Source organism: Acanthochromis polyacanthus, chromosome 1, assembly GCF_021347895.1.
Source record: "Acanthochromis polyacanthus isolate Apoly-LR-REF ecotype Palm Island chromosome 1, KAUST_Apoly_ChrSc, whole genome shotgun sequence".
NCBI classification, from domain to species: domain Eukaryota; kingdom Metazoa; phylum Chordata; class Actinopteri; family Pomacentridae; genus Acanthochromis; species Acanthochromis polyacanthus.
In genome coordinates this window covers 49,813,030-49,838,214 of record NC_067113.1, presented here as the reverse complement: position 1 = coordinate 49,838,214, position 25,185 = coordinate 49,813,030, and the positions used below count along the sequence as shown (strand labels likewise).

The 25,185-nt window shown below is 37.9% G+C and overlaps 1 protein-coding gene across 1 annotated transcript; it reads left to right on the top strand.

The window, feature by feature from the left end:
* Nucleotides 1-271: 271 nt before the first annotated feature.
* Nucleotides 272-23,688, top strand: mapk11 (mitogen-activated protein kinase 11). Its single transcript, XM_022189356.2, has 12 exons — nt 272-572; nt 9,316-9,445; nt 9,555-9,613; nt 12,950-13,061; nt 15,426-15,455; nt 16,586-16,633; nt 16,723-16,837; nt 16,953-17,024; nt 17,444-17,523; nt 17,753-17,831; nt 18,031-18,204; nt 20,025-23,688. Exons 1-12 carry the CDS (start codon nt 460-462, stop codon nt 20,096-20,098), a joined length of 1,086 nt encoding a protein of 361 aa, XP_022045048.1. The 5' UTR covers nt 272-459; the 3' UTR covers nt 20,099-23,688.
* Nucleotides 23,689-25,185: the final 1,497 nt, after the last annotated feature.

The following is a 25,185-nucleotide window of genomic DNA, read 5'->3' as shown; positions in this document are numbered from 1 at the left end:
TTTCCATTCACGAAAGAATATGTGCAATACCACTGGCATATGCAATAATGGTGCATACGTATGTATATGTTGTTTATTTTGTTCTAAATTTCCTAAATGTGTGCACTGTCTTTGCTGGTGGAACAATGCACATTTTCCGCACTGTGGGATTAATAAAGGGTTACATGACTATCATGTTAACAGTAAAGTTTCTAAGTTCTTATGAAAAAAATCGGAATTATTTCAATATAATATAATATAATATAATATAATACCACATGGGGGTGGTGGTAGATGGGGGTGGGGATCAGAGGAGCCTCACTGTGACTGAGTCTGTTCAGCAGCAGACGGCGGCCCTTCATCCTCCTCATCTCCTCCCTTTATTTCCAATCCGCCTCTTCTCCTTTTTCTGTTTTTTTTTCTTTCTCGCTTACTCGCCTTTTTAAAAAAATTTGTTGTAGCTGCAGTCGCCGCGAAGAAATGTCCGCCAGACCGGGATTTTACCGGCAGGAGCTGAACAAGACGGTGTGGGAGGTTCCGGAGCGGTACCAGAACCTGACGCCGGTGGGCTCCGGAGCTTACGGCTCGGTGTGGTGAGTGTGCGGGGCGGAGGGGCGAGGCTGGGCGGCCACAGCAGCCGCCGTGTGCCGGTGATGATGCACCAGCAGTGCAGCGATGATATAGAATACAAGAGCTGTGTCAGAGTTGAAGCTGGGGTTTATTGCATGCGAATTATTCCTACTACTATATATTCTAATCCCGTAGAATTGAATTATTCTGAAAGATAAAACATAAATATTCATGCTTTTATGTTTCAACATGCAGATGATGAGGATTTCTTTGTGCAGACATCCATATAGAAACCAACAGCAGGTCTGCAGGGCTTGTTTTCATCCCTCTGCTGCTCCTAGAGAGATGTGTGGGGCAGCAAAAAATACAGACTCAGACAGCCTCAGTGCAGGAATTTCCCAAATAACCCCCTCCTCACCCTGCATAGCCTCTAAAGCTGTAGCTGGATGCCACATCTGGAGAAAAAATAATTAAAAAAACAACCATGCTAACAAAAAGTCAATCGGCATGCCTCATAGTCGCTGTTTTGCACTGGCACACTATTTCTTTTTTGTTTTTCTTTGTGTATGTCTCCCTGTGCGGATTGTTTTTAGAAAAATTAGCTTAAAGTTGCATCTGCTGGTGGGATGCCGTTGCCATGGCGACGTGTCACCTCCTCCAACATTAATTAAGCCATTAACGTGGCACTCACGGTTACCTGAGAGAATCCTGGAGAAATAATCAGCATTTTCAGAACTAGAAGAAGATGTTGGAGCTGATTTGTAGCACCTAGTAGTAAATATTACGGCCAGAAATGAACTAGATCGACAGAAACACCCAAATCTTGTAAAAAGGCTTGTGGAGAAGATTTATGAGAAGCAGTAAAAGGCTGATCCGTTCACCTCACATAGCCTTTTTTGGCTACATTGAGAGAATCCGATTTTTTTTTGGTGAGCTTTTCTTGGATTTAAGTTCCCAAATCCTGTAAGCCCAATTGCTGTGATGCTTTGTAGAAAAGGGATGGAGGATTTCTGCAGACGGAGCGCCCACTCTGTGCAGTTTAGGAGACAGTTTGGACAAGGCTGCAAAAGTTTCACCATCTACAATTTACTGCATCTTACTGTCAGACCTTTTAGTCACAGAAGAACCGAGACAGCATCCAGCAGGAAAATGATACAGAGCTCATGTGTTCAGCCACACCCCATATCTCCACAGCCTCAGAAAGGAGTTTTATCTCCACAGATGACTCCAAGACATTAATTAAGACACCAAGAGATGATGAGATTTCAACCGTCTTCTCCATATTGCAGCTTGAAAGTTCTCCTCATAGTAAAAATGCAGAAGATCAGCTGCTTCATTCAGCCAAACCTGCCAAGTTTAAGGTTAGATTCCCATTTTGGACACCCATGCAACAAAGATAGTATTATCAGAGCGAGCGTTCAACATGAATCCTGTCTTTGTTGACAGAAAAAAAAAACGACGCCCGAAGCGTTTCGAAGCGGTTACTCATGATGTGTGAAGGTGCAGTCAGCCTGAGTAAACATGGAAACCTCAACACTGAAGCCGGAGCTGTTATTTATAGCGATCTATTGCTCTGCACCTTCTAGACGGCTTCTCTGATTTCATAATAGGATGATTATGATTTTATGGGCCGCCTTAATTAGTGAAGTCAGCTCAGTGACTCTCTTTGAAGGCAGATTAGTGCCGGGGATGATATAACAGTGATCAGGGCAGTTTATTAGCTTTTACGTTTGTGCTCTGCAGTGGTTCTCAAACTCTTTCTGACAGACAATATCACAACAGTGATAGCAGATAGACTGGATGTTATTTCACTCAAATATAAAAGTTGGCAGTCTTGTATTGGTCAGACAGTTTCATGTTTAGGTCAGTTTAGTCAGTGCTTTATTCTTAAAGTAGCTTAATTTATCCAAATTTTAGCAATTTCTTTTTAGCTATATATGCATTTCAGCTATTTGGAACATTTATCCACTTTAAGCTATTTATTTTAGCGATTTACCCAATTTTAGCTATCTATTGTAGCTATACTTGCATTTGAGCTTTCTATTTTAGCCATTTTGTTTAACTTCTAGCTATATATTTATGGCGCTTATCCATTTTTTTTTAGCAATCTCTTTCAGCAATTTATCCATTTTTAGCTTTATGTTATTAGAGATTTATCCAACTTTTAGGTATTTGTTTGAGCTAAATGTGCATTTCAACTAGCTATATGTGCATTTAAGCTATCTATGTTAGTCATTTATCCATTTTTAGCTTTCTGTTTTGGAGATGCATCCTACTTTTAGCTATCTATTATAACTATATATCCATTTCAGCTATCTATTTTTGCCATTTATCCAATTTTAGCTTTCTCTTTTAGAGATTTATCCAACTTTCAGCTATTTATTTGAGCTATATGTGCATTTGAGCTGTTTATTTTAGCCATATATCCATTCTTATCTTTCACATTTTCAGATGTATCACACTTTTAGCTATCTATTTGAACTATATATGCATTTCAGCTATCTATTTCAGCCATTTGTCTATTTTGTATTTTTTCTTTTCATTTTTTTGCTATCCATTTTAGGCGTTTGTCCATTTATAGCGCTCTATTTTTGAGATTAATCCTGTATTTAGCTATCCATTTTAGCTTTAGTTACATTTAAACTATCTATTTTAGCCATTTATCTGTTTTCTAACTATGTGTTTTGGCCAATTGTTCATTCCTTTGCTATCGACTTTAGCCATTTATCCATTCCTAGCCTCCTATTTTAGGTATTTATCCGATTTCCAGGCAGTCATTTTAGTCATATATGCACTAAGCTATCTCTTTCAGCCATTTATTGATTTTTTAGCTATCAGTTTTAGTCATTTATCCAACGTAGCTATCCATTTCAGCCATTTATCCATCACAAAACAAGATGTAACACGTTTGTTGAAGCCATTTTTCAAATCTAATGTTTTTTAGTCATTTGTCCATTTTTAGCTATCTATTTGAACCATTTATCCCATTGTAGGTCCATATTTTAGCCATAAATCCATTTCTATTCATCTATTCTAACCATATATCTATTTCCATGCATATTCTTTCTTGGCCACACTTATATTCAAGCTAACTGGCAACATATAGTGTATAGCCATCGTCTGTATGTGGATATATTTCCGACATTTCTCTTCAGATTGACTGAGCGACTCCTAGAAGTAGCAGGTGTTACCCTCCTCCTGTCTTATTAACACTAAACTGTTATATCATATCTTTGGACAGGCAAAGTGTGAATGCTAGCAGTGTTGAAACGCTCCGACTTTATATCAAAATCTACAATACACAAAGGACATTCCTGCACACACCACTGAGCTCTTCCCTGCATTGTTAATGTCGATCTGCAGCCTTTTGTCGCCGACTCTCTCATGGCAGGACTTGATTAGTGAAGCAGCAGGGGGATGGGAGTCGGAGGGTTCGACATCTGTACGTGTTGTGTCTTAATGGGGGGTGAGGATCCTCTCACAGTCTACCTCTGGAGATGCACAGTAACACCGGCCCTCCTCATTTATCTCCAATGAGCAGCTTGTTCTCCAGACAAACCCTCTTGAGAGACCGCCGGCCTCAGGTCAAGGATCTGACAAGCTCATATAATTCATTATAGCTGTAGAACTTCTACCCCCATCGCTGCTGGGAGAGGGGGTATCAAAAGAGTTTAGGAAGGGAATGGTACATTAAGGTGTAAGAGAGGATCGAGTCAAGGAATTTTAGAGCTGCAGACGGCAGCAGCATGGTAAATACAAAGCCAGTTTAATAATTTAACATGCAGCCGGTCTTGAATTTTGATAAGTCATGAAAAGTTGGGAGGACTGTCATATTCTGTGTCTAATCCAGCCTCATTGTCCTCTCAGTTTCCAGCCGGCGAGCCTTAATCCTATTGAATATTCTACTTCCTGCTTCTCGAGACAAAACTGGGACAGTTTCGGTTCAGACTGAACATCAGGACAGAATTTGCACTCGGCTGATCAGGGCTGCTTTCATCTCCTGTCAGTAAACGGAACATCTGTTCGGTAAACCAGAACTTTGGCATGGAGCCTCTCATTTTGGGATGAATAAAACATGATTGCTTCATTTTCTCTACTGTCAAAAACGGTCTCTGTCTGCTGGATTGTTATTGGAAAATGGGTAAATTGAGCAGAAAATCACACTGTGGTCGTTGATCTGGTTTGGATCTGTGGTGGTAATTTAAGAGTAATTTAGAAGACGTGTGGAGATGAAACAGTCCAGAAAATTATCCAAAAAAATTCTGACAACACGCTGATTGTCAAATATGATCTGGTATTGATTGTGGCTTATTGGATGATTTTTTAATAAGCCAAACTGGGTAACATCATTATTTAAATGGCACATTTCAATGACAAACATTGATCCAAAGTGCTTTCCAATATAGAAATAACATTAAAATCCAAGATAAATAACAACTTTACATACTAAGTTAAGACTCTACAATATTAGTTCTCATACAAATTTAACTGACAGACTTGGATTAAAGGTTTAAAAGATTAAAAACCCACAGTATTATATTCAATGCCAAACTACTGCAAAATTTGACAAAATTGCACAAAATGGAGTTTTTGCCTTGGTGGATAAACAAAGTGCCTCTCTTAAAGAACTCTTAGAATTTCCTATAAACTTATAAATTTTGCATAATAAATATTCATCTTCTATCCCTAATTTGACTTGACATCATATTTTTAGGATTTTTTTCTTTTACTTTTTAATATTTACATGTATAAAACTGTGGAATTAACTGCTACATATAATATAGACACATTCAATATTTTTTGTGAAAACTAATCTGACAATATAGCTCTTATTTACCAAACAAACCTATGTAAAATTACACAACCAAAACTTCTTTTTCTGTTGTCACCAGCTGCATCTAATTTTAGAGAGTTATTTACAGCATGAAATTTAACAGTTAAGTCTATTAAATAAAAATAAATATAACATTTCTATTTCATTTTATTTTTTCTAATATTTCATTTACATATAACTAAACAGTATCATTTTATAGAATTTTTTTGTAATTTTATTGCCTTTTTTTAAATACATAAAATAAAAGAATAATTGTAATACTCGGCTATTTTACAGTGTAGCTTGTTGTTTAGTTACACAACCATTGAAAAGTGTGGGGTCACATTGAAATGTCGTTATTTTTGAAAGAAAAGCATTTTTTTCCAATAAAGATAAATCACAAATAGAGTCTAGACATTGTTAATGTGTTAAATGAGTATTCTAGCTGGAAATGGCTGATTTTTAATGGAACATCTCCATAGGGGTACAGAGGAACATTTCCAGCAACCATCACTCCTGTGTTCTAATGCTACATTGTGTAAGCTAATGGTGTTGAAAGGCTAACTGATGATTAGAAAACCCTTGTGCAGTTATGTTAGCACGTAAAAAAAGTGTGAGTTTTCATGGAAAACATGAAATTGTGTGGGTGAACCCAAACTTTTGAACGGTAGTGTATATATGTGCGATTTTTGTGATTTATGGGAATATATCCCCTGACAGACGGCCGACATCACATATCATAAATGCTCACACATGCAGGAGTCACTTGCTTTATGCATCAGTTATGGGTGACTTAAGCAAACAAGATGTGAAGTGTTTATTTGTGAGCCTTAGAGATGCTGAAAGGTGGATTTTGACACTTTGGACTTGTTTCTCCACTTCCTGAATGCATGCTAATCTTAGCTCACTAGCTATTGCTAAATGTTGCTACATAATTCACACTCTGACATAAGATTAAAGGCTATCTCACCCTCTAACTCTCAGCAACAAAGAAAAAAATGAGCCAAGCTGTTTGTCTAAATGCAAAAAAATCAATGCAGTGCAGTTGTCTGGATTTCATTTGAATTAATCAGTAAATCTATATAAGAACAGTCTTTTTTTGCTGGATAAACTGCAACTCGTCTCACGTGACTGGCTGATCCTTTGTGTAATCTGAGGTGCATCTAGAGCCGGGACATTAAAGACAAAAGGAGAGGAGGGAGATCGATGCCGTGGCTCTGCAGTGTGTTGAGAGCAGTCCGACCCATGTATGGAAGATGGCAGGCAGGAAGGTAAATAGTGTGTTAGATGGGAGGCCTGGTTCATGTCAGATGGAGGCGACTGGCTGCCGTCCTGGCCGGAGCTCGGCGGGAACATCCGGACTGGCAGCAGGTGAACACTGAGCCACATGGATGCATTCGACTGTGCAGTTTACTCAAGCATGTACACAATTAAACATAGGTCATCAAAAATGATACTATGGTGGGCTTTATATGGTGGAAGAAAAAGGATACATGCATCAGTTGTCTTCACAGCAGCCACTTTAACTTAAAATAGTAGGTAAACACACTGATTATTAGTCACATCTAATTACCTAAATAGAACAAAAACCATCAAAACTGCCACTAATCATGCCTGTGTTTACCTACAACTCATGTCATAATGGCTGCAGGGGAAAACATCTATGGTCTCCAGGTGACTGTGCCTGCTGGGAAGTGAAATTTTGCAGGTTTTAATGGGAAAAAAGAGATTTATCAAGCTGACAAGAACAAAATGAACTTCCTCTCATCAGTAGAGACGTTTAAAAAGTCCCTTTCAGACTGTTTTGATGGCATAATGACTGGGTTGTGTTTCTGAGGCTGCATGGGGCCCTTTTGTACTTATTTTTCTACCTGCACAGCAGCATGCTCACTAAAATTAGAAAGATGATATGCACTGAAGGAATAGTGCAGTGCTGTTGCTCCCTTGTTGTCTTAGATACGAAGATTAATACAGCTCTTTAGTCTCAGTGTTTTAAGTCAGTCGTCACAGGAGATGGTAAGTTTAGACATTTTCAGGTAAAGAAGAAACTCAACTTGTCACTGTTTCACTTTTTTAGGGATTAAACAAGACAATTCGTGCATCTTTAGATGTGTTTCCCCCTGTTTCAAGGCTTTATGCTAAGCTAAGCTAATCTCTTGACACTTCAACAACACTAGTCTCGCATAGCCACAGACCTGTGTCAGTGCTGAACAATGGTCTTACTGCTTTAAGGGAAAAAATGTGCTGTGTTTGTATTTCATTAAACTAATCATAATCGTCTTGGGTGGTGCTCAGCCCAGGATGCAGTGATGGTGCCCTGTATAGTAGTGGATCAAAACATTGTTTTGGTGGAGTATTATTTGCATGCAGGGAGGTGACCATTGTTATTGATCATAGTTAATTCGCTGCAAGATACAAGCAAGCTTGGCTTATTGCACATGTAGATTGATGCTCGGAGTTGCAGTTAAACACAAAAAGCAACAATGTAGGAAAAAGCTGAATAAAGGAAACTGCAGGTCTGCATTCAGTAAGTCAGACTAAAATGAGACAGACAGGAGTGTTATTTAACAAGAGTATATCTATAGGATGGACGTATGGACGCTGCATTGTATCTAACACCCAGCAGGGGGCGATTTCTTTCCAGTTGGAAGCTCCAATGGTATAGAAGTCTTTGGAAAGTGACCGTACTTGTTTTTTGATTTGCTAGCTCAGTAAATAATTACCCAATGAGTGTATGGTCTCCATTGGTAGTTTCAAGTCTCCTTCAATACAGACTGATGTCCCTTTAGTAATTTATTGTCCCATTTAGAGTAAAAATAGCAGGGAATGGACCATTATTGTGGTGGCCAATTTCAGAACTTGAGTCTTCAGAATGTTAGTTCACAACATTGCATCATGATGGCTAGTCAATGTATATATCCCCAAATGGTGAACTATTCCTTTCATTTATGTCCAAAACTGTGTCATTTTAAAAAGTCTGGATCAGTTCACCATTCCAGATCAAGGAAAAACAGACAATATTTCTGTCTGGTTGTTATGTCCATTAAACCTGCTTATAGTAAAAAATAATCTGTAGAAATATTACTTTTTTGCAATATTTAAACAATACTGATCAACAGATATGCAAGATGAGCAAGACATGTTGGCTTTTCAGTGAGCAGGTGTGGCTTACAGTAAAAACACAATGAGAACCACTAAACTGCTTTAACCCTCATATCAAACTGAATGCTAAATTTAGGCTTTTGCTGCAGATTCTGGTGCAAAACTGACAAAATCCTGAGAAATCTAGGGAAGGTTATTAAAAAATAATGAGGTGTACTACATATTATATTAGATATATTCAAGAGAACTTTAAGTGTGAAGAAGACGGGGTTTTCTTTTAGATAACTAATGATGTAAACCTCACAATGAAGAGTTTCATGTCACATATTGAGCCAGTTCTAAATGAGTAATGTAAGTCTTTTCAATGCTTCCTCTTATCTAGTGTTTCACTTCTTGCTCATTGCTCTATTTCTGCAGTGCTTAGCAGTATTTCTCGCCCATGTTTCCTTCCCATTTGTGCACCCCGTTCTCTGATGGCTGTTTTATTGTTATTATTATTATTTCTGTGAGTCGCTGCAGAAGATTGGCAGGGCTGAGAAACACTGGCAGCACAAAGGCAGCGGCGGCAGGGCCCGGCATTCGATACGTGGAATGACATTTACATTTCAAAAGAGGCAGATGAAATAAGCCCTGCTGGCACTTCTACAATAACTGACATCCTCACTTCTCTTGTTCCACCACATCCTCTTTCTCTCTGCTCGTCTCTCTTGGCCCGTCTCGCTCTTTTTCCACTCTCGAACATTGATCCCTGTTATGTAGACACAATCTCATCTCCAGCTGACAGCAGGTGTAAAGCAGTAGCTTAGCTTAGCATAAAGTGTTGTTTTTAACCCTTTGCTTTCTGCCTCCAGCTCGGCGTACGATGTGGTCTTGAGGCAGAAGGTGGCGGTGAAGAAGCTGTCCAGGCCCTTCCAGTCTCTGATCCACAGCCGCCGATCGTACCGGGAACTCAGGCTGCTCAAGCACATGAAACACGAGAATGTTAGTGCTCCGCCAATAAAAATACCCAGAGACAGACAGACGCAGCTCTCTGCATGCTTCCGCTCGGTTATTGATCAGCTCTGCTTGTTTCCTGTCTCTCTCTCTGCAGGTAATAGGGCTGCTGGACGTCTTCACACCTGCCGCGACGCTAGAAGACTTCAATGAGCTGTAAATCTTTTCACTACAAGCTGTGCACGTTTCACCGCGAAAAACTGATAGTTTTGCTAATAGAGGGCACGGTGATGGATACGGAGGCGATCCTCGGGGGGATAGCAGGCTTGTAGAGATGTCTGATGGTTGCCATGGCAGCGTCATCATGTTCTTCTCTTACTAAAAATTCCCCCAGCCCCTCCATCGGCTCATACATATATATATATATATATATATATATATATATATATATATATATATATATATATATATATATATATATATATATATATGGCATGCCGTTTAGGAAATTATATATATAATGAAACTTGATATATATATAATGAAACTTGATATATATATAATGAAAGTCGATATATATATAACGAAACTTGATATATATATAATGAAACTTGATATATATATAATGAAAGTCGATATATATATAATGAAACTTGATATATATATATAATGAAAGTCGATATATATATAATGAAACTTGATATATATATAATGAAACTTGATATATATATAATGAAACTTGATATATATATATATATATATATATATATATCGACTTTCATTATATATATATCAACTTTCATTATATATATATCAAGTTTCATTATATATATATCGACTTTCATTATATATATATCAACTTTCATTATATATATATCGACTTTCATTATATATATATCAACTTTCATTATATATATATATCAACTTTCATTATATATATATATCGACTTTCATTATATATATATATATATCAACTTTCATTATATATATATCAAATCTTTTTTTCCTACCGAGCCCCGGAAGGGACATGTCCGTATGGCGAAGCGACAATGAAGGACACTCACCCGGACGAGAATTTTATTGAGTTTTATTTTGAAATCGGCCTGAAATACACAGACATTCAAGCAGTGCGATGCGCTAAGAGTCTGCCATGCAGACCAGCGATCCTGATAATGGTAAGTTTTATTTCTCCAACATCCTGCTGTTATCCTACTATGAATACGCTAGCTACAACAGTCCCACATCAGTATTATGAACGTTCCGCCAGCTAACGCGGTCCGGACACCGGATCACTGATTGGAGGTTGGCGTTGAACTATTGTTTGCCAGCCAGTTAGCCGCTGGTAAGCTAACAAGCTATGAAACAACTCCTTATAAAACCGGAGGAAAGCAGCAGCAATATTTCAGTCCAAGACCTGTATTCAGAACCTCCCACGCTGTTACACAATGACCCATTAATCATATTACTGAACTATATGGTTATCATTGAAATTTTCCTTGAAGAACCAGTGAACTCTTTGCGAACACATTTTAATTTATGTGTTGATTATGTTTCGTATCAGTAATACAAGTCTAAAAAACTGATTCAAATGATCAAGTTAACACAATGAAGTAAAGAGTACTGGTAATCTGCAGCTATTTTCATAATTTCAAGGTAAAATTCTGATGTGTGATTTTCTAGCTTTGCAGATGTGGAAATCCAATGCACTGATTTCTTATACACAGATGCTTTTGGTGTTTTTTGTTGTAAAATAAAACAAGGCATTTATCACTGTTGGAAATTATTACAGGTATTATTTGTAACACTTTCTAACATTGTATGGACAAAGCAATAAATCAGTTAATGGATAAAATCATTTGTATTACAGATGCTATCAACAGCATGTCTTGTTCATTTTATTAAGTTGTCGGCCTTGGATGATGAGGTCCAGTTACCAGGAGCACTAGTCTGCAGCTTACTGGTTCCGTCCTGCAGCTCCTCCACGCCGTCCTCCTCTCTACAGACCAAATCAAGTAAGATCTGTTTAGACTATGCAGACATCAACATGATCAGTATGTTATCTTTTGACCCATCCTAAAATCACAAAATAGAACATTTACTTTAAGTTAACTGTGTTTATGAAAATAGAAAATAATTACTGACAACTAGTACTTTTTGGTGCTTTTATGCAGGAAAAGGGAACCAGGAAGCTGCTTTGGATCCTCTGCAGTATCTGGAGAGGTCAGAGGAACGGTTCTTGGAACAGATCGGAAGACACCAAGACGTGACCTCTGCCATGCTCCAGAACATCCAGAAGATGAATGAAAACCTTGGTTGCACTGATGGGACGCATGGCGTCGGTGCTGGAGCAACTGTCCCAGAATTAAACTGCATTGTTGACTATTGGCTTTTCTAGAAAATAAATCTTTTTAGTACTTCACCTGTTTTGTATTTTACTCATGCACTTTGGGTGAATAAACAGAAATTTGTGATGAGAGATGCAAATTTTGTCTATAATCTACAGAGACTTTATTCAGTGTTCAGTGCACACTTTTGTTACACACATTTTGACAGATAAGCAGTTGTGCTTTTCAAGCAGATTTTAGTCAGAAACATCAGTAGCATATGTGTTTTTTTTTACTGTTACACCAATCTAGGTAGATAAACTGCACTACTGCAGCAGACATATTATTGAAATGTGCTTCTATTATGTGTCTACATACACTGCTCACAAATAGTTATTCAACTTTTGGGTGAAATTGATGGAAAATATAAAAAGTGCATGCTTGAGTGATATATCATAAAAATAGGGTATTTAACTAGAAACATGCAATAGTGATTTCCTCATCTCAAAAAAATTTATTGAATCAAAAGCTAACAACAGTGGAGGGTATGTCACAATAAAAATGTCTCAGTTTGGACAGAACAACAGCCTTCAGCTGAAATCCAGTACAATTGTGTCCCACCAGTGGCGTGATCATGGATGTGTCCAGGCAGCAGCTGACCTCTGCCTCGTAATTAGCCTTAAGACCAGCTATAAAGATAAACATAGATATTATCATTATCAAGTATATATCAAGTTTCATTATATATATATCGACTTTCATTATATATATATCAAGTTTCATTATATATATATCAAGTTTCATTATATATATATCGACTTTCATTATATATATATCAAGTTTCATTATATATATATATCAAGTTTCATTATATATATATCGACTTTCATTATATATATCAAGTTTCATTATATATATATATCAAGTTTCATTATATATATATCAAGTTTCATTATATATATATCAAGTTTCATTATATATATATCAAGTTTCATTATATATATATCAAGTTTCATTATATATATATCGACTTTCATTATATATATATCGACTTTCATATATATATATCAAGTTTCATTATATATATATCAACTTTCATTATATATATATCAAGTTTCATTATATATATATCGACTTTCATTATATATATAATTTCCTAAACGGCATGCCATATATATATATATATATATATATATATATATTTATACACCGTCTCCTGTTTTTGCAGATACCTGGTGACTAACCTGATGGGCGCGGACCTCAACAACATCGTCAAATTTCAGAGGTTGTCAGACGAGCATGTGCAGTTCTTAATTTACCAGCTCCTCCGTGGCCTCAAGGTAATTGACCGCATCATGGTGCACATCTGCTGCACGCCGCAGTGAATGCAACACGTATATTATACTGTATGTAAAACCCTCTGCCTCTGATGTATTCCCACAGCCGGATGTGATGAGCTACACATTTGAATTCGCTGAACGATGAACTAATGAACTGTCGGTGCTTTGTTTTTGTATTTATCTGGCATATTTGATTTAAATTCATTCATTAAGCGTTTGCCTGCAGTATACAGTACAGAACTACAGAAGTGAGCTGCAATATCCCTTAATGTCCTGCAGTAATTGCTTTGCTTCTAAGCTGATGTAAAATTAAAATCTAACAGTTTACATTTAATATATTTACGAATACAGACCCCACCACAGGAGCTCAATGCAGTGTTATTCAATACTTTGTACGTCTGTCTGTTTTCGATGAGACTAAATCCTCCTCAGCATGAAGGATGCCAAATTTGATGTTCTGCGGTTCTTCATAGAAGACCTGCTCTTTGCTGGAGGGGCTGTGTTGCCCTTTCTTTGTCTTTCAGAGATGAAAAGATTGGATTCAAATCAGATGTCACTTTTTTCTGCTTTAGAAACTCTTGTGGTATTTTGGCAGCAGGCTTTGGATCATTATCATGCTGGAATATTCATCTTTTGCAGAGCTTCTGCAGATTTTGAGTCATCATTTTAGCCAGTATTTTGGTAAACCTACTGATATTGATGGTGCCATTTATAAATGTCATCTCCTCCCCGCTCTTTTTGCACCCATGCAGCGCCTTATTATCACACTCCCACCTACACGCTTCACTGTCAGGACTATGCATTCACTGTGGTAGTCCTGGCCAGTTTCAAAACAAACATGCTGGACACAACTGTGGTTTCATTATAGTTCTTGTGAAGTATTTGTGTTGTGATATGCTCTACTTGTCTACTGAGAAAAAAATAATTATTGTGATCTGACACAACTAGGAATCATGTGACATTTAAGAGATGTACTGTCTTCAGTTGTATACTGTATATGTAGATTTTAAATCCTTACTTGAAGCAATCAATTTGAACTGATAGCCATAATTTAAACCATTTATCCAGTACTTTTAGCTGACTGTTTGGACCTCTGCATGGTTTACTGACCTGTTACATAGTTAATGTGGTAAATGACTATTCTAGCTGGAAACGGCTGATTTTTAATGGAATATCTCCATAGGGGTGCAGAGGAACATTTCCAGCAACCATCACTCCTGTGTTCTAATGCTACATTGTGTTAGCTAATGGTGTTGAAAGGCTAATTGATGATTAGAAAACCCTTGTGCAGTTATGTTAGCACATGAATAAAAGTGTGAGTTTTCATGGAAAACGTGTTATTGTCTGGGTGACTCCAAACTTTTGAACAGTAGTGTATAATCAAACACAAGACACTAACAGGGTAACTAGAAGCATGCTGAAAGCCAACTGTAAAATGAAGGGTTAAAAGCAGAGTGGTCTAAACCACAAAAAAATCCAAACTGAATTTTAAATCATTTCTGTAATATTTTATGGTCTAGATTTTAGTGGAAAAGTGGTCTAACTCACAACCCAAATATAATGTTACAGTGGTGCTTTGAGTATTAGAGCATTCTTGAAAACACAAAACTTTGAACCCATTTTTCTCAAAAACTGCAGAAAGTGGGTTAGAAGACTCTGCTTCCAGACACTTCAGATATTGCATTGTATGTCTAAATTTGGACCGTCAGCTTTCTTCATTAAGACTGTCAAGTCTGAACATTGAAATTAAAGTAACTGCAGATATCTAACCTAAAGTGGAGTTAAAAGTGAACTACAGCTGTCGTCATATTTAGGTAAATGTAGGTTTTTCTTTCTCATGGATCCCAATTTACTTTTAGTATTTCACTGTACTGTCATGGGGATGAAAGCTGTCTATTTTAATTGCGCTGTATGAGTAATACCAACTGGGGACGAGAGTTGAAAGTTAGCAATAGCCATAAACTATTTGCAGCTCTATTTTGGAACTAGAGATGCATTGTCGCTCCAAAATGACGATAAACTGAAGCTACATCTTTTAACATATTTCCTGACAACTGAAGTACTGGAATCACTCCAACATACTATGGTTGGTTTAAGCGCCACCTGTCTTCAGCCTTTCCAACAGAGTTTGAAAACCACAATCTATGTTGCACAAACTGCATCCAGTGTTTGCCAGCCAACACTGAATGAGTCCAGCAGCCTGCAGAGGCTGTCCGGCTGCCCGGTTACCATGGGGCCGGCAAAAGCAGCCTCCCCTTTAGGCAGGAGCTAATATGGTGAACTGCACTGTTGACCTCCGTATTCTTTATGTCCTCTCTCTCCCCTCTCTCCTCCCCCATCCTGCTGTCCCACCCCATCGAACAGTACATCCATTCAGCTGGATTGATCCACAGGGTGAGTGCCTTCTTTTCCCTTCTTGTCTTTGTTATTCTACTGCACTGGCGTGGTTTCAAATGCAAGAAAACATTTTAACACATTGTTTTGTCTCATATCTTTAATCTGCCCAAAATAAAACCCTTTGAATCACCACATCCTGTAAAAAAAACAAACTATATTCCTCATCGCAGCCATGAAGCTTCAATCTTGTGGTCAAAATTCTTAGACTTTTCAAGTACACTGCATGACTCATTGAAAAATAAAGCATTGCCACTAACCAGATTCTGTAAAAAACTAAAAATTCTGCACTTCTTGATGTAACAATGGCATCTTTAGTGACAAAGCTGTGGCCATCGTTAAAATCACAAAAATTCTTGGACTTTTTGGCTAGACTGGGCTGAAATGTAGGCTTTGTTTAGGCAGAGTGGGGGAAAAAGTATGGACACAAGTAAAAGCAGTAAAATATATAGTATGTAGTCAACATTTTTTAAAATATTGGTTACATTTGTAGAAACTTGAAAAGATGTACTACCGCTCAAAAGTTTGGATCACCCAGAAGCCAAAACTGCTCGGATTTCAGAGGGTTAAGGTAGTTTAAAGTCTGAAAAAAAATCACCTTATTTAACACCGTCTGCCATACTATGACAAATATTCTGTACCAGCTTGTTCCAGCTCTTCTGTAAAGCTGCAAATGTGATGTTTACACTGAGTAAAATATTCAGATATTCATATCCAAGACTCCATATGTATCTCACCAAAAGCCAGCCAACCTTGCAACTCAAAAACACAATTTTTCAGAATTTCAATCAAACAAGAACTAGCTATCTGAAAGTTTGAAATCCAGAAGTAAGCTTCTAGAAGAACACAACCTTGATATATATTGCTGTATACTGCAACCTTAAATTATGCGGTTGAGTCAGGAAACTTTTCTCTTTTATCTCAACTTCTGTTGGGTGAAATTCAGCAACATGGAAGTTAATATTTATACCTTGAATACAGAAGTAGATGCAGCTGTGTGTAAGAGAAAAGCAACCAGACTATAAATGCTGTGCAGCAAAGTTAGAAACACAGGAAATGCTCTTTTACTCTGATGCATCTTAATTCTCATCATGTTTCTGTGCCTCTGTTTGTTTTGCTTTCCGTTCCAGGACCTCAAGCCAAGTAATGTGGCAGTAAACGAGGACTGCGAGTTAAGGGTAAGACTGTCCTTCAGTTTAAAGCTAAGAGACCTTCAGTGCATTCCATAAACTCCATAACTTAGAGAAACTGTCCACGTGTCCGACAGATCCTTGACTTTGGATTAGCCAGACAGACAGATGATGAAATGACAGGATACGTGGCGACTCGGTGGTATCGAGCGCCAGAGATCATGCTAAACTGGATGCACTACAATCAGAATGGTGAGGTGCCACCACATTATAGACTTTTAATAAGCTCATCAACATAATTTTTTCCATTGAAAGTACTCAAATGATCAACTGCTTAACAAGTAAACATGTTGTGCTTGTGTTTCAGTTGATATCTGGTCAGTGGGATGCATTATGGGAGAGCTGCTGAAGGGAAAAGTCCTTTTTCCTGGCACTGACTGTATCCTTTATCGCCATGGCATGAGTCCACCGCAATTTGCAGCTCTTTCCCCTCTTAGCAGGAGCCTTCCATTACGTCTTTAAAGTGCCGCATGGATGCAGACCTCTTGTGGATTTGCATTACAATCCCAGGCCTTTTCTGAGGAGGAGTTGCATTAACAGAGAGCAACTGGGGAATGAATAGGAGCGATCACAAAGGACTGAATTACCGAGGGTGTAGTATTCAGTGTCTAAGTGCGGAGCTAAAACAAATTTGATTTACTGATCTTTGTGTGTCGTGAAACTTCTGATGTGTAAAAAAAGAACAGCTGACTTTCGGCGATACTCCATCTCACTATGTAACAGGAAGTTATAATGAGTCAGGCTGCAAGCTGATGATTTTTCACAATTCTTGATGCCTTTAACTCCTCCTGCCCGAAGATATTGACCAGCTGAAGAGAATCATGGAGGTGGTTGGGACTCCAACACCAGACCTGCTGAAGAAGATCTGCTCTGAACATGTGAGAAAGGGAAGAAGGGTCTGGGAAAGTGATAAAGAAGGCTTTATAGGCTTTTAGCATTGCTTCCACTGACCCACGCAACCTCTCATGATTAGTCATTTCATTGACAAGGCCGTTGATTGAATGGTCAATATGCGTGAGTGTTGGGGGTGATTGATCACTAACTGTTTGTCATCATGTGTTCAGTGTTGTCACATACCATGAATTGAATGCTGGTCTCTACTTGCAGGCGCAGAAGTACATCCAATCTTTGCCCTTCATGCCCCAACAAGACTTGGAAAAGATCTTTAGAGGAGCGAATCCACTAGGTGGGTGATGCACCACAGATTGGATTATCAACTCCTCAAATTCGATTGAGAGCCGCTGAGAGCCTGCTAAGACTCAAGTTGCTCTCTCCATACTGCAAATTTGAAATTCACTTAGAGGTTGAAGGCTTTTTGTCTCCAACCTCGGAACATATCCAAGCCCCCTTTCGCTGATGTCTTTTTGTTTCTGTCTGTCTGTAAGCTGTTGATCTCTTGAAGCGAATGCTGGTTCTGGACTGTGATGGGAGGATCTCAGCCAGTGAGGCTCTGTCCCACCCCTACTTCTCACAGTACCATGATCCAGATGATGAGCCGGAGGCCCCGCCTTACGACCAAACACTGGAGAGCAAAGACCGAACTCTAGAGGAATGGAAAGGTAAGGCTTACTTTGATATTTGAGTAGCACATGACTTTCAGAATGGTGGTCTAGGAGTTGTACTGAATCATTGTGGTTCAAGAGGGGGAGGAACCAGAACGGGAAGCTTAAAATTCACCAGTCAGTCTTTATTCCAACCCTCATCTATGGTCATGAGCTCTGTGTTGTGGCAAGAAGAACAAGACTGCAAATACAAGTGACCAAAGTGAGCTTGTCTGTAGAGCGGCTGGACTTTACCGGTAGGATATCTGCAGGGAGCTCAGAAACTTTCTTCATTGGATACTACAATCAGATGTAACTTAAAATAATAAGAGTTCTGAATGCATTCAGAAAAAGTAGATGTTGCGACAACATACACACAGAACAGAATAAATAGGCCTTTCGGATGTTTCATTTATAACTAGATAGATTGTGTACACAAGAGCCAACAAATAGCCATAACAGTTAATAGTTTCAACGGGAGGGACTCACATACTGGAAAAACCAGCTGCCCAAACATAGAACGGGAAAGTGTCATGGTCTTTGGTTTTGGTTAATAATTTGTTTTATTTTGAATTTCCATGTCCTTGTTTGTCTCTAGTTGTTTTACTTACTCCCTTTGTGTGTTTTCCCCTCTTTTTAATGGAGCCATTGGTTCCACTTGTGTTTTGTCTGTTCTGTTTTACTTTAAGTACATACCAATGTTGCCTTCACATACCATTTCATTCAGTTTGTACAGTAAACTTTAACTGTCACTGTCTACGGTGCAAAATCTTTCTGGAGGTCTTGTTGGATCAAGCTTGCTTATACTCGTGTGAGACGTGGTGACGTACCTTCACAGAGGATTGTGGGTCAGAATGGCCTGAAAAACATGTTCAAGCATACTTCAAAATCTAACTAGATGTAGAAGGTGCTGTGGGTATTTTTGACTTTCTACATTTGACGTACCGTGTATAAAGATCTTATATTCCTGTGCTTTAGGTTTGTGTAATTAGGGCTTTTGAACCTCTTTGTGTTTCTTTCTTCAGTTTCCTCCCCATGCTTTTGTTGCCCTTTTGGATGTTTTGGTTGTCTTCCTGCTCCCTTTGTTTTGATGAAACCATCTGTACTTTGGTTAATTTTTATTAGGCTTGACAATTAAATCTGACTTTATGTATTTGTAACCTGACTTCTGTGTACGCATTTGAGTCTTAGTTTGACATAACAGTAACCGAGAAGCTTGGATTACACAAACACAGAGGAGAATTCATTCTCTGCTAAGGACGCCATTATTCCACTATACCTCCATATTTCACATAGGTGTTTACTGCTATGTAAATGCTATATTTACCTTGCACCTGTAATTTCACTGTGGTCCTTGCTGGAGGACAAGAAAAACATGAATATATTCAAGGCTTACACCAGATCTGTGTTGCCAGTCTGTAAAACTTCCTCCTCTGCAAGTCGAAAACAACCCTATTGAAATTGGCTGTAAAGGGAAGTGAGAACAAGCAGAGCTTTTCACTTTGGGGATTATGCAATGATGAATTTAAGCCTGTATGGGTGTTGCGGGAACATTGACTGCACTGCTAAAGTAATAAGGGTTTTGAGATATTTAGAGATGTCATTTATAACATCATAAATATGATTTAGCTCAGCAGGGAGTTTTATTGAGTGTGAAATGCCCCGGAGCTGATGTGACTCACATAGACAATTTTAGAGTTCCTTTGATGCCTTACACTATGTGTATTATATAAAGAGATGCTTTTCCCAGTTCATTGTTGTCCAACTTTACAGGATTTAAATCTTAATCAGCACCTACTAGAATAGTTTCTTCTTGTTTCTTTTTCATGTATATCCAGAGTTGGTATTCGAAGAGGTGAGCAGCTTCAAAGCACCTGGCAGCAAGACTGACAGCCTTCAGGTGGAGCAGTAAACCTCCTGCTCTGCCTCATCGTCTGCCTGAAGAAGGACCAATGAATGCGAGGAAGACTGTAGAGAAGCAACTGAAAGAAGTGTCTGAGTTTATCTGAGCAGGAAGGTGGGACGGTCTCTGTGGGATCAGATGCACACGTTACAATTACAGGGAGCATTTAAGAGTCAAATAAAAAGGATCTCTCCGGTGAGGAAAGTTGCCTCCTTTTATGTTTCTGCTCGCTGAGGGTAAAATGAGGAACCATTGGGGATGGAAGAGGGCGTGAGGATTCATACGAGGGAGCAACTTTACGCAACTGTTTACAGACTGACAGGAGGGTATTCAAAGAAAGGAAAAAAAATGCACACTAGGATTTCCAAAGCAACGACAGGAACGCTGTCTCATCCCTCATCCGGACGAATGCCGTGATGCTTTCATATATGGAATTCATGTTTAAAGGCTTGCAGCAATGTCATTTCACGTCACAGAAGAGCTTCGCATTTAGCCTGCATACTAATGATGCATGATTTCTGTGCATTTTATTGTTACAGCATATTACTGGTACTGTATATTAACCATTAAGACTGCTTACTGAGTCTGGCACGCTGGTTTTAAACCAGTCTGAGGGTGTGAAAGAGGCATCGCCAGGAAATGTGACCAACCTGTTCTGTCTTATACTTTCCATTAAAAACTAGCTACTGTTCTTCCGTGGATGAAACTCATCCTCTCCTGCTTACAGAATCGTAAACACCAACTGTGCTATTAATTAGCAAGTAATTAATATACGCCAAAGCTGGAACAGAGTGACTGTGCTGCAGGTCTGTGTTTACAAAGCGACCTCGCTTCTCATATACCGCTGATGGCTGATTGCGGCTCTCCGGTTTGGCTTTGGCGCCGCTCCATCGGGTTTCTCTGCTGTGTCTTTTTACAGTCCCGTGTTTGTGTTTACGTTAACTACAGACATTTTGTAAACTCTCAGAAACGATCCCCTCCAGTAGCTGCGCAACAATGCCGGGTAAAAATCTGTTACACAACTTGTAGCTCCGTCCAAGCAGCGACAGGTCAAACACCACCCAGGCAGATGATTCACTTTGAGCAGCAATGTTTGGCTGCTTGCAGCAACCAGGGAGTTCATTTGTCATCTTTCATGTTATTTTTTTTAGTTTATTGTAAAGAAAAACTATCCAGACTGCACATATTCATTACTGAGCACAGTATTACAGCAACTGGCCGTGTGCTTTACCTCAAATGCGTATGTTCCAACTGCAGTTTATAGCTTAGTGCAACATTATTATCCCCGGGATCATGTTACGCAACACCCTGTGAAGCACGAGCTCAATGCAAATGCAGATCATTGCGTCAAATGGCTGACTTCCCCACTGATGTGTCATTCATTTTGCTGCAGACTGGAGTTTTTAGTTCTATAAAAAACATTTTTTTGCTGAGGTAGAAATAATCTGGTTGTGGTAAACCTCAGTGTGCAGAACCAACAAACCAGGGTGATACTGAAGGTCAATGAAAATGCTAAAACTACTTTAACACTGATGTATGTTAGCATTGACTATTACTATTACTACCATAGACGCCATTTTAGCCTCAGAAAATGTGTATTTTTAGTCAATGTCCACACCAAAATCTATCAAATACAGCTGTAGTCACCAAACAGCCAAAGTAAACTTGGAGATAAGTTCACTGTATGCTGCATCCCTCTACTCAAACTAGTTTAGAATTTACGAGGTGTAAATAACGTATATTCTATAAAACCGACATTCCTTCCAACTTTAAAACCAAAAACAAGGCAGCAATAAGTGATACAGAGTCTTCATTTACTTAATGAGGGCAATTTATTAACTGTGCAGAAATAGAAAATAGGTGGTACTGTGTAGGGGGACAAATCTGGGATTGAGAGAGCATAGGTGAATTCTATTGAGAAGTTTTTCTGTGATAAAAGCCTCAAAACAAGAAGGGGAGGGGATTAAAAAATAAATGAGAAATTTTGTTTGGAAAAATAGTAATTTTATGAATTAAATTAATTCAAACATAATATAGTCCTACAAATCTTCACAAAAATAAATCTCACAACAGATTAACAACAGAACATGAAGCTAAGTGAAGCCAGTTGACATGTTTGGAGGTAAAACATTCATATATCAGACAATGAGATACATCTGGTTTATTTGTCATATATTACTGCTGCAGATGCATTTTAAATGTTATCTGTGCACTATCTGGATACAACTTTGCTATAAAACCAGTGGCAGAAAATATTCAAGTACAATTTTGTGTTATACCACTTGAGTGTTTCTGTTTTCTGCTACTTTATAGTCAGCTACATGTGGCAAATAATGTATTTTTACTGTACTATATTTATTCACTAATTTTTGTTCCTTTGTAGATGTAGCTAAATAACACAAACTTCAGTCTACAAAAATATGATGGTGTCATATTAGAGATTAAGATAAATCTTCATTGATTGCTGAGTGGAAATTCACAAGCTACCTAGCAGATGAACTATATAAAGTATATATGAACTTTATCAGCTTCAACAAATACAGTGACATGCACACTAATGACTCAGTAATTGCAATAAAATAATAGAATAAATTATATTTTGAAATATAGCATTCTGCATGATGACTACCTGTAGTTATTTAAGTAAAGTTTAATGCCAATATGTTGGTACTTTTACATAAGTAAAGATTAAATACAAAGCTATAATTGATACATTGTAGTCTTGATACTTTTACTTGAGTGCAAGATCTGTGTACTTCTTCCTACTCTCTCTAAAATAGATAATAAACTTTCAATTTATTGGTTCCCCAAAATGACCCTCAAATGTCAAGTAAGTAGTGCACTTGGTTAGCTAAAGTGCTACAGTCTAGCTTAGACATTAGCCAAGCTAACTAGCAAGGCTAAACTTTAGCAAGGTTTAAATCAGTTGTCGCACTACTATCGTAGTATGAGTACAGAATAGAGTGTAACATTATTAAGCTCATTGGAGAAGTAAGAAGTAAAGTTCAGTATTCGGAGTATTTTAGGAGATGCTAATCTGTGTTCTGTGGCACAAGTTTAACTCAACCAGTCAGATTATTTCTGCCTCACAGAAACATTAGCACAACTAAAGCTTCAATTTACCATTTAGGAATCATTTTTAATGGAGCACAGGTGAGGAAATGTACTCTTTTCCGTATTGGATCACACTGGAGTGCTACATGTAGCCTGTTGTGCAAGTTGTTCACTAACACTGGATGCAAACTGTTGAATTTACAGTCCTAATGAATCTAAACAGTGTGTCTCAATCAAAGTGTGTACGAGCTCTGAATGTTAAAGTGTTCTGTGCTTCTGTGGATGTTGTACACGTGGTGGATTTGAATAGCAACTGCAAACTGAATGTATATGTATACTGTACGTATGTATGTTACAAGTTAGAGGTGACCTTTGAATACATGGTGGCATGTGATTCAGCCGTAGCCATTTTCAATTCACTAAAAATGAATGTCAGCTCTCACTCTGCAAATGATCCAGATGGTTTTCTCATTTCTCAGCAGGTAACATGACTTGGCAAGTTTTGGCTTCAACAGAATAAACAACATCGTTTCTGTTTGCCACCACGTTCGTTGTCTTGCATATTCTCTGCATTATTCAATCTTCACAAACACTATAGTTATAGATATGGATGGATTTCCAGGTTTTTGTATGTTTTTGATTACTCGGACTAGACCTCTAAATTCCTATTAAAAGAAACTCAATGCTACAGCATAGAGGGGTCTTTTAGATGTTATAGTGTACCTCCAACTGCATTCATAAAACTAATTCCATAAAGAAATGATGCTCCGAGTCCTGATCTCTACAGTATGAACTGGAACGGTAATTGGAACCAGGTCTCAATGCCCAACATCAGTACCTGCAAGTCCTGAAGCCAGGTAAAATCCTGCAGAAAAGTCTGCTAAAAAAGGAAAACTTTCACCATCATAGCAAAGTAATAACAACAAAACAGCTCCAACCTGTTGAAGACTTGACCTACAGATCTCTAAAGGTATCTTGAGGTATCAGGCACCAAGACGTCAATAGCAGATCCTTCAGTTGTTGTGATGTAGCACCTCCATGGATCAGACTTCCTTGAACACTGCATTCGAGAAACAACATTGTCATGAGGAGGTTATGTGGTCTACAAGCAGCATCTACTTGAATCTGGAGCCAAAGGTTTTCCATAGTATAATACAGCACAGTTTAGTATATAATATTACAATATAGCACTGTTTTTTAATATAGTATAGCATAGCATTGTCTGGTATAGTGCAGTGAAGTACTACTATTATGTTAAGGTATAGTGGAGTGTAGCATAACATAGAGGTATTAATAGGATAGCATTGTGTAATATATTTGACATAGCAAGTACAGTGTAGTGCAGTCTAGCATAGTACAGCAGCACATAGTATACAGTATAGTATGGTATTAGTAATAGCATAGTGTATAATAGCACTACGTGGCATAGTGTACTATAGTGTAGTGCTCGGAATAACATAGTATACTTTAGTAGTATTGTATTTTATTCTATAGTGAGGTATTAGTAATATTACAGTATTGTATAATACAGTAGAGTGCAGCATAGTATAGTGTACTACAGCTTAGTATAGTGTATACGTAGTATAGCATACCATTTCCTAGTGTAGTATGGTATAGTACAGTATAGAACTAGTAATATCAAAATATAGTATAGTATATAGCAGAGTACAATATAGTATTGCATACAAGGTTTGTGATGCATAGCACAACAAAACACAATATAGTATGATTTATTACTAGTAATAATATAATATATTACAATACGGTATAGCATAACATGGTATGGCATAGTGTAGTATAGCGTAGTGTAGATTAACTTAGTATAGCATAATTTGATGCAATATAGCATAGCATAGTATAATATAGTATAGTACAGTGAGGTACTAGTAATATTAGAGTATAGTATTTTACAGTATAATATAGTATAGTATCGCTTAATTTGATGCGGTATATTATAGCATTGTATAGTATAGTATAGTGAAGTACTAATAATAGTATAGTATAGTATAGTATAGTATAACCCAGTATAGTATAGTATAGTA

Excerpts from the sequence above, each read along its gene's own strand:
- mapk11 (XM_022189356.2), top strand. The coding sequence starts at position 460 with ATGTCCGCCAGACCGGGATTTTACCGGCAGGAGCTGAACAAGACGGTG. Across the intron at positions 16,838-16,952 it reads GATGCACTACAATCAGAATG|TTGATATCTGGTCAGTGGGA; the intron begins GTGAGGTGCCAC and ends CTTGTGTTTCAG. Across the intron at positions 17,025-17,443 it reads CCTTTTTCCTGGCACTGACT|ATATTGACCAGCTGAAGAGA; the intron begins GTATCCTTTATC and ends TCCTGCCCGAAG.